Genomic DNA, 11,254 nt, shown 5'->3' on the forward strand with positions numbered 1-11,254 from the left:
GATTTCTCGAAAAGGCGTCCACCTATAGACCTAATGCCCACTCCCTCTTAAAATGCTCAGTAACACCTTTCCTTTGATACCCATATCGTACAAACACATTCTAGAGTCACCCCTGCCCACCCTAATGACGATATCTCGAAAAGGCGTCCACCTATAGACCTCATTCCCACTCCCTCTTAAAATGCTCAGTAACACCTTTCGTTTGATATGGCGATATCTCGAAACGGCGTCGACCTATGGAACTAAGAATCACTCCTTTTCAAAATACTCATTAACAGCTTTCATTCGATACCCATATCGTACAAACATATTCTAGAGTCACCCCTGGTCCACCTTTATGGCGATTTCTCGAAAAGGCGTTCACCTATAGAACTAAAGCCCATTCCCTTTTAAAATACTCATTACCACCTTTCATTTGATACCCATATCGTACAAACACATTCTAGAGTCACCCCTAGTCCACCTTAATGGCGATATCTCGAAAAGGCGTCCACCGATAGACCTAAGGACCACTCCCTCTTAAAATGCTCAGTAACACCTTTCATTTGATACCCATATCGTACAAACAAATTCTAGAGTCAGCCCTGGTCCACCTTTATGGCGATATACCTAAATGGCGTCCATCAATAGAACTATGGCCTACTCTCTCTTAAAATACTCTTTAATACCTTCCATTTGATACACATGTCATACAACCACATTCCAGGGTTACCCTAGGTCCATTTTCCTACATGGTGATTTCCCTTATTTTGTCTCCATAGCTCTCAACTGAGTATGTAATGTTCGGTTACACCCGAACTTAGCCTTCCTTACTTGTTTTAGTTAACATGGTGGCACGAATCTGTTTAGATGCCAGGTTGTTGATGTGGCGACAATTGACAGTGGAATTACATTCCTTCTTATATCTACCATAGGAAAACAAAAAATTATTTTATATGCCTATCGTATATGTACTACATTCAAAATAAATCATTCCTAATTTGCGTAAAGACTCCGATTAAACGGTGGAAACGATGAGGCCTCGCTACAGATGGGCTCCAAAAACTAAAATGCAGAGGCCGCTACCGGCGTTTAAAAATTTCGGTCTTTGTAATCATAGAAATTGGGAATTAATGGTATATTCGATGAGGTGTTATTAAAAGAAAAAAGAAATTTCGTTTCTTTAACAAATGGAGCAACATGGATATGAACGAGTAACTATAGATCGCTAATGGATTCGTTAAATAGTGCCGATAATGCTTTCAAAAACTTTATTGCATTATTGAAGAGATTTACAAGGTATGATTGAAACAGCTGTCGCCTTGTCCGTCCTGATGTCACGTTGTTACAAAGTTTTCCAAATTATAGAGTAAATTAATGCTGGCTATGAGTTTGCCTTTTTTTATTTTTTTTTATTTTAAACTAATATTTCACTGAACTTCAGACCAGTGCGACTTGATTTGACAAACTAAATTGTTATTGTTAATGTTTATGCGGGAAATGATTCCCAAGAATATAAATTTTAGACTTGTATAGTGTTTGCAATGTGTGTGCATAGTTCACGAGGACAGGAGTAAAGGGAAAAGTAAGTATTCCTACATTACAGTGGCTGTAGCGAATACGGCCTTTTATGCCATTCGTCATGGAGCACATGCGCAGAGACGTTGCCACCATCTCAAGGCGTGTATACGGTTGCGACTGCTATTGGGCATGGTGCCAATAACTTATTTTGGTCCACCGCTATCCAAACAATCAGGATCCAATTCTTATGACTCGGGCGTCAGCAAGAAGCCATTTGAAATCCCCTCCGCGTCATATTCAACAATCCATCGGAATTGATCATCGCTCTCTTATCTACATATGGGGTATTCCATCCCATTTTGACCAATTTTGAACCCGACCAGGGCTGACTCTAGAATTTGTTTGTACGATATGGGTATCAAATGAAAGGTGTTACTGAGCATTTTAAGAGGGAGTGGGCCTTAGGTCTATCGGTGGACGCCTTTTCGAGATATCGCCATTAAGGTGGACTAGGGGTGACTCTAGAATGTGTTTGTACGATATGGGTATCAAATGAAAGGTGGTAATGAGTATTTTAAAAGGGAATGGGCTTTAGTTCTATAGGTGAACGCCTTTTCGAGAAATCGCCATAAAGGTGGACCAGGGGTGACTCTAGAATATGTTTGTACGATATGGGTATCGAATGAAAGCTTTTAATGAGTATTTTGAAATTAAAAATAAAGTTCAACCGCTTTTAATTTTTAGTAAATCGTGAACCTTATTTGGGTTTCGCCCAGTTCTTAGTATAAGAAATAAATATAAATGAAAGGCAATCGTTAAAAAGGGGGCTTATTGAACCCTATTCACACAATAATTATTTAGTTTATTAAATTGATTGGTCAGGAAAAATTGGGGAGGTTTTAACATATTTAAATTGATAAGCCCATTAATTCATAAGAAAAAAGGATACTACTAAAACTAACCACTGTATAGCTAAACATATAAGTATTTGAACTTGGCTCGTCATTACTTCCTTTATATTTTCTTACTTGTTTCTATTTATTAATGAACACTTTAGACGCAATTTAGTAAAGGCTTGGTTTCTTCCGAAATTCAAAAATATTGTTTATTATACTCAGTTGAGCAGAGCTCACAGAGTATATTAAGTTTGATTGGATAACGGTTGGTTGTACATATATAAAGGAATCGAGATAGATATAGACTTCCATATATCAAAATAATCAGGATCGAAAAAAATTTGATTGAGCCATGTCCGTCCGTCCGTCCGTCCGTCCGTTAACACGATAACTTGAGTAAATTTTGAGGTATCTTGATGAAATTTGGTATGTAGGTTACTGAGCACTCATCTCAGATCGCTATTTAAAATGAACGATATCGGACTATAACCACGCCCACTTTTTCGATATCGAAAATTTCGAAAAACCGAAAAAGTGCGATAATTCTTTACAAAAGACCGATAAAGCAAAGAAACTTGGTAGATGAGTTGAACTTATGACGCAAAATATAAAATTAGTAAAATTTTGGACAATGGGCGTGGCACCGCCCACTTTTTAAAGAAGGTAATTTAAAACTTTTGCAAGCTGTAATTTGGCAGTCGTTGAAGATATCATGATGAAATTTGGCAGGAACGTTACTCTTATTACTGTATGTAGGCTTAATAAAAATTAGCAAAATCGGAGACGGACCACGCCCACTTTTAAAAAAAAATTTTTTTAAAGTAAAATTTTAACAAAAAATTTAATATCTTTACAGTATATAAGTAAATTATGTCAAGATTCAACTCCAGTAATGATATGGTGCAACAAAATACAAAAATAAAAGAAAATTTAAAAATGGGCGTGGCTCCGCCCTTTTTCATTTAATTTGTCTAGGATACTTTTAATGCCATAAATCGAACAAAAATTAACCAATCCTTTTGAAATTTGGTAGGTGCATAGATTTTATGGCGTTAACTGTTTTCTGTGAAAATGGGCGAAATCGGTTGATGCCACGCCCAGTTTTTATACACAGTCGTCCGTCTGTCCTTCCGCATGGCCGTTAACACGATAACTTGAGCAAAAATCGATATATCTTTACTAAACTCAGTTCACGTACTTATCTGAACCCACTTTACCTTGGTATGAAAAATGAACGAAATCCGACTATGACCACGCCCACTTTTTCGATATCGAAAATTGCGAAAAATGAAAAAAATGCCATAATTCTATACCAAATACGAAAAAAGGGATGAAACATGGTAAGGTAATTTGATTGTTTATTGACGCGAAATATAACTTTAGAAAAAACTTTATAAAATGGTTGTGACACCTACCATATTAAGTAGAAGAAAATGAAAAGTTCTGCAGGGCGAAATAAAACACCCTTAAAATCTTGCCAGGTATTACATATATAAATAAATTAGCGGTATCCAACCGATAATGTTCTGGGTCACCCTAGTCCACATTTTGGTCGATATCTGGAAAACGCCTTCACATATACAACTACCACCACTCCCTTTTAAAACTCTCATTAATACCTTTAATTTGATACCCATATCGTACAAACTCATTCTAGAGTCACCCCTGGTTCACCTTTATGGCGATATCTCGAAAAGGCGTCCACCTATAGAACTAAGCCCCACACCCTTTTAAAATACTCATTAACACCTTTCTTTTGATACCCATATTGTACAAACAAATTCTAGGGTCACCCCTGCTTCACCTTTATGGCGATATCTCGAAACGGCGTCCACCTATGGAACTAAGGAATACTCCCTTTTAAAATACTCATTATCACCTTTCTTTTGATGCCCATATTGTACAAACAAATTCTAGGGTCACCCCTAGTCCACCTTTATGGCGATATCTCGAAAATGCGACCACCTATACAACAACCACCACTCCCTTTTAAAACCCTCATTAATACCTTTAATTTGATACCCATATCGTACAAACACATTCTAGAGTCACCCCTGGTCCACCTTTGTGGCGATATTCCGAAAAGGTGTCCACCTATAGAACTAAGCCCCACACCCTTTTAAAATACTCATTAACACCTTTCTTTTGATACCCATATTGTACAAACAAATTCTAGGGTCACCCCTGGTCCACCTTTATGGCGATATCTCGAAACGGCGTCCACCTATGGAACTAAGGATTACTCCCTTTTAAAATATTCATTAACAGCTTTCTTTTGATACCCATATTGTACAAACAAATTCTGGTCCACCTTTATGGCGATATCTCGAAACGGCGTCCACCTATGGAACTAAGGATTACTCCCTTTTAAAATACTCATTAATACCTTTAATTTGATATCCATATCGTACAAACACATTCTAGAGTCACCCCTGGTCCACCTTTATGGCGATATTTCGAAAAGGCGACCACCTATACAACAACCACCACTCCCTTTTAAAATCCTCATTAATACCTTTAATTTGATATCCATATCGTACAAACACATTCTAGGGTCACCCCTGGTCCACTTTTATGGCGATATTTCGAAACGGCATCCACCTATAGAACTAAGGCCCACTCCCTTTTAAAATACTCATTAACACCATTCGTTTGATGCCCATATTGTACAAACAAATTCTAGGGTCACCCCTGGTCCACCTTTATGGCGATATCTTGAAAAGGCGTCCACCTATGGAACTAAGGATTACTCCCTTTTAAAATACTCATTAACACCTTTCATTTGATACCCATATCGTACAAACGCATTCTAGAGTCACCCCTGGTCCACCTTTATAACGATATCTCGAAACGGCGTCCACCTATAGAACTAAGGCCCACTCCCTTTTAAAATACTCATTAACACCTTTCGTTTGATGCCCATATTGTGCAAACGCATTCTAGAGTCACCCCTGGTCCATCTTTACGGCGATATCTCGAAAAGGCGTCCATCTATAGAACTTAGGTCCACGCCCTCATTAATACCTTTCATTTGATACCCATATCGTACAAACGCATTCTAGAGTCAACCCTGATCCACCTTTATGGCTATATCCCTAAATGGCGTCCACCTATAGAACTATGGCGCACTCCCTCATAAAATACTCTTTAATGCCTTTCATTTGATACACATGTCATACAAACACATTCCAGGGTTTCCCTCGGTTCATTTTCCTACATGGTTATTTTCCCTTATGTTGTCACCATAGCTCTCAACTGAGTATGTAATGTTCGGTTACACCCGAACTTAACCTCCCTTACTTGTTTTATAAATATTTGACAAAATGTTCACCGCTTGACAATAGCTGTGGCTAAAAACGGTGATGAACGAGTTTCTACCGTCAGGACGACCGTAATATTTTATGCCCTGCCGCTATGTTACGGCAAATTTCACCGTCTTCTTAGTTCACACATAATTACTTTTACACTGCAACAATTTTGACAACATACTCTACCTCTATGTAACGACCGCTAAATAGCGGCATCGCTTTCGAGGAAACCAAGTCTTAACCGACATATAGATAAAAGCTAGTACTTCAATAAATTTTTTAAAGCTGGAATTTGTATATTATTTATCTCACATTTCACATATAGACAAAGATGCAATATTTATCAATTATTTAGACTTTTGATTTTATGCACGTTTTTTTATTTTATCTCTTAAATTCACACTGTGAATTTACCCACGGGTGATCTTTGTATGAATTTCGAAAATCCGGCCCGTTCCTGGAAATTACTATCTATATAATAGCTGCCTATGAACATATGTTTGTAAATTGATATGAATTTGTGTTGTTAAATACAATGGTTATTATCGTGTGCAAATCGCGAGAATTTTCGGAAATATTTGCAAATGTAAAAATGATTGTTGTGGTTTAATTAATTTTAAAAAGCGTTATTAATAAACGATTAAGTATGTGTAAAAAGGATAAATACTACATATGTATATATTCGCAAGTCAAATGATGACTTGATCATCACGGAGAGAACTAAAAGCTAAACGTACATATGCTTTCCGAAAACCATAATCACGGCTCAGCACGCTAACAAAATATTAATACGCGTCGAATTTTTATCTGGAGATCTATACAACATGAATTAAATACATATGTATCTACGTAGATTGCTGATTCATTTCAATAACGACCTCTGTCATTCTTTGCGGGTAAATAAATCTACCTATTGTGCCGAAGCATATGGGCTTTTCTCTGTCATTTTATTTATGTATGTACATGCACTGGCGGATCCACGGGGGTGCGGGGTCCCCCAATCTTCCAAAAGCCATCGAAGCTATGTAAATCTGTGACACAGCTATCAATTCTACACTCGAACAATTACACAGGTCAACAAAATAAGAGTTTCGGTTTGGCGCAGCTCTACTTGTAACCAAATTTGGTAGTACTCGGTGCTCTGATAAAAACTGTTTCGCCGCTTCTATCAGTATACAAGTTGTTAATATGTCTTCACAAACGTCAGAGAAATTGCCAAAATAATGTGAAAAATTCAATTTTTTGTTAAATTTTTTCACTTTTAATCACGGTTTTCTCGAATAATTTGTCAAGCAGTGCATATGTAAATTATTTCAAAACAATCTCCTATTAATTCTGTTTTCAAAGACATTTAACTTTTTTATAACCGCGTAAATCTTCCTTGGATTTTCTACTTTAGTACATTTCTATTGTAAAAAAGAAAAAAAAATTATATTTTATAAAAAATTTTTCCTTCCCCTTTATTTTTTAAATTTTCTGTAATTAGTACTTTCGGGATCGCGGCTTCAAGTGTTAGTGCCTTTCTATAAACAAATAAAAAAATTTCAATATCATGTCTTCATCACGAGGTAGTTGTGTCAATGACCCAAATTTCCAAAAATTCAGGAAAAGTATAACAGATTTTATAAAAAGTGCTTATTATACTCAGTTGAGCAGAGCTCACAGAGTATATTAACTTTGATTGGATAACGGTTGGTTGTACAGGTATAAAAGAATCGAGATAGATATAGACTTCCATATATCAAAATCATCAGTATCGAAAAAAAATTCGATTCAGCCATGCCCGTCCGTCCCCGTCCGTCTGTCCGTTAACACGAAACTTGAGTAAATTTTGAGGTATCTTGATGAAATTTGGTATGTAGGTTCCTGGGCACTCATCTCAGATCGCTATTTAAAATGAACGATATCGGACAATAACCACGCCCACTTTTTCGATATCGAAAATTTCGAAAAATCGAAAAAGTGCGATAAATCATTACCAAATACGGATTAAGCGATGAAATTTGGTAAGTTAGTTGAAATTATGACGCGGAATAGAAAAAAAGTAAAATTTTGGACAATGGGCGTGGCACCGCCCACTTTTAAAAGAAGGTAATTTAGAAGTTTTGCAAGCTGTTATTTGGCATTCGTTGAAGATATCATGATGCAATTTGGCAGGAACGCTACTCTTATTACTATATGTCTGCTTACTAAAAATTAGCAAAATCGGAGAACGACCACGCCCACTTTTTAAAACAAATTTTTTTTAAATTCAAATTTTAAAAGAAAAGTTAATATCTTTACAGTATATAAGTAACTTATGCCAATATTCAACTCCAGTAATGATATGGTGCAACAAAATACGAAAATAAAAGAAAATTTCAAAATGGGCGTGGCTCCGCCCTTTTTCATTTAATTTGTCTAGGATACTTTTAATGCCATAAGTCGAACAAAAATTTACCAATCCTTGTGAAATTTGGTAGAAGCTTAGATTCTAGGACGATAACTGTTTTCTGTGCAAAAGGGCGAAATCGGTTGTAGCCGCGCCCAGTTTTTGTACACAGTCGAACGTCTGTCCTTACGCTCGGACTTTAACACGATAACTTGAGCAAAAATCGATATATCTTTACTAAACTCAGTTCACGTATTTATCTGAACTCGCTTTGTATTGGTGTAAAAAATGGCCGAAATTCGACTATGACCACGCCCACTTTTTCGATATCGAATATTACGAAAAATGAAAAAAATGCCATAATTATATACCAAATACGAAAAAAGGGATGAAACATGGTAACTGTATTGGTCTATTGACGCAAAATATAACTTTAGAAAAAAACTTGGTAAAATGGGTGTGACACCTACCATATTAAGTAGAAGAAAATGAAAAAGTTTTGCAGGGCGAAATCAAAAGCCCTTGGAATCTTGGAAAGAATACTGTTCGTGGTATTACATATATAAATAAACTAGCGGTACCCGACAGATGAAGTTCTGGATCACCCTGGTCCACATTTGGTCGATATCTCGAAAACACCTTCACATATACAACTAAGGGCCACTCCGTTTTAAAACCCTCATTAACACCTTTCATTTGATACCCATATCGTACAAACAAATTCTAGAGCCACCCCTGGCCCACCTTTATGGCGATATCTCGAAAAGGCATCCACCTATGGAACTAAGGCCCACTCCCTTTTAAAATACTCATTAACACCTTTCATTTGATACCCATATCGTACAAACAAATTCTAGAGTCACCCCTGATCCACCTTTATGGCGATATCTCGAAAAGGCGTCCACCTATAGAACTAAGGCCCACGCCCTTTTAAAATACTCATTAACACCTTTCATTTGATACCCATATCGTACAAACAAATTCTAGAGTCACCCCTGGTCCACCTTTATGGCGATATCTCGAAAAGGCGTCCACCTATAGAACTAAGGCCCACGCCCTTTTAAAATACTCATTAACACCTTTCATTTGACACCCATATTGTACAAACGCATTCTAGAGTCACCCCTGGTCCACGTTTATGGCGATATCCCGAAAAGGCGTCCACCCATAGAACTAAGGCCCACTCCCTTTTAAAACACTTATTAACACCTTTCGTTTGATACCCATATTGTACAAACGCATTCTAGAGTCAACCCTGGTCCACTTTTATAACGATATTCCGAAAAGGCGTCCACCTATAGAACTAAGGCCCACTCCCTTTTAAAATACTCATTAACACCTTTCATTTGATACCCATATAGTACAAACGCATTCTAGAGTCACCCCTGGTCCCCTTTATGGCAATATCACGAAACGGCGTCCACCTATGGAAATAAGGATTACTCCCTTTTAAAATACTCATTAACACCTTCCATTTGATACCCATATCGTACAAACAAATTCTAGAGTCACCCCTGGTCCACCTTTATGGCGATATCTCGAAAAGGCGTCAACCTATAGAACTAAGGCCCACGCCGTTTTAAAATACTCATTAACACCTTTCATTTGATACCCGTATCGTACAAACAAATTCTAGAGTCACCCCTGGTCCACCTTTATGGCGATATCTCGAAAAGGCGTCCACCCATAGAACTAAGGCACACTCCCTTTTAAAACACTTATTAACACCTTTCGTTTGATACCCATATTGTACAAACGCATTCTAGGGTCAACCCTGGTCCACTTTTATAACGATATTCCGAAAAGGCGTCCACATATAGAACTAGGGCCCACGCCCTCTTAAAATACTCATTAATACCTTTCGTTTGACACGCATATTGTACAAACGGATTCTAGAGTCACCCCTGGTCCACCTTTATAACGATATTCCGAAAAGGCGTCCACCTATAGAACTAAGGCCCACGCCCTTTTAAAATACTCATTAACACCTTTCATTTGAAACCCATATTGTAAAAACGCATTCTAGAGTCCCCCTGGTCCCCTTTATGGCAATATCACGAAACGGCGTCCACCTATGGAAATAAGGATTACTCCCTTTTAAAATACTCATTAACACCTTCCATTTGATACCCATATAGTACAAACGCATTCTAGAGTCACCCCTGGTCCCCTTTATGGCATTATCACGAAACGGCGTCCACCTATGGAAATAAGGATTACTCCCTTTTAAAATACTCATTAACACCTTCCATTTGATACCCATATCGTACAAACAAATTCTAGAGTCACCCCTGGTCCACCTTTATGGCGATATCTCGAAAAGGCGTCAACCTATAGAACTAAGGCCCACGCCGTTTTAAAATACTCATTAACACCTTTCATTTGATACCTATATCGTACAAACAAATTCTAGAGTCACCCCTGGTCCACCTTTATGACGATATCTCGAAAAGGCGTCCACCCATAGAACTAAGGCACACTCCCTTTTAAAACACTTATTAACACCTTTCGTTTGATACCCATATTGTACAAACGCATTCTTTATAACGATATTCCGAAAAGGCGTCCACATATAGAACTAGGGCCCACGCCCTCTTAAAATACTCATTAATACCTTTCGTTTGACACGCATATTGTACAAATGCATTCTAGAGTCACCCCTGGTCCACCTTTATAACGATATTCCGAAAAGGAGTCCACCTATAGAACTAAGGCCCACGCCCTTTTAAAATACTCATTAACACCTTTCATTTGAAACCCATATTGTACAAACGCATTCTAGAGTCCCCCTGGTCCACGTTTATGGCGATATCCCGAAACGGCGTCCACCTATGGAAATAAGGATTACTCCCTTTTAAAATACTCATTAACACCTTCCATTTGATACCCATATAGTACAAACGCATTCTAGAGTCACCCCTGGTCCCCTTTATGGCAATATCACGAACCGGCGTCCACCTATGGAAATAAGGATTACTGCCTTTTAAAATACTCATTAACACCTTCCATTTGATACCCATATCGTACAAACAAATTCTAGAGTCACCCCTGGTCCACCTTTATAACGATATTCCGAAAAGGCGTCCACCTATAGAACTAAGGCCCACGCCCTTTTAAAATACTCATTAACACCTTTCATTTGAAACCCATATTGTACAAACGCATTCTAGAGTTCCCCT

The 11,254-nt window shown here is 37.7% G+C and overlaps 1 protein-coding gene across 3 annotated transcripts in view; it reads right to left on the reverse strand.

Moving 5' to 3' along the window:
* The window catches only part of fusl (fuseless), an 871,305-nt gene extending 864,931 nt beyond the window's left edge, over positions 1-6,374 (reverse strand). Inside the window, exon 1 of one of the 3 annotated variants that reach the window (XM_067766388.1) lies at positions 5,891-6,374. Coding sequence is in view for 1 of the 3 variants with exons in the window: in XM_067766389.1 (XP_067622490.1) it covers positions 5,891-5,920 (30 nt within the window). In the remaining 2 variants the exon portion in view is untranslated. The remainder of the gene's footprint in view (positions 1-5,890) is intronic. The other 2 variants (XM_067766389.1, XM_067766387.1) reach the window with 2 other exon arrangements.
* Positions 6,375-11,254: the final 4,880 nt, after the last annotated feature.

This window comes from Eurosta solidaginis, chromosome 2, assembly GCF_040869045.1.
Source record: "Eurosta solidaginis isolate ZX-2024a chromosome 2, ASM4086904v1, whole genome shotgun sequence".
NCBI lineage: Eukaryota > Metazoa > Arthropoda > Insecta > Diptera > Tephritidae > Eurosta > Eurosta solidaginis.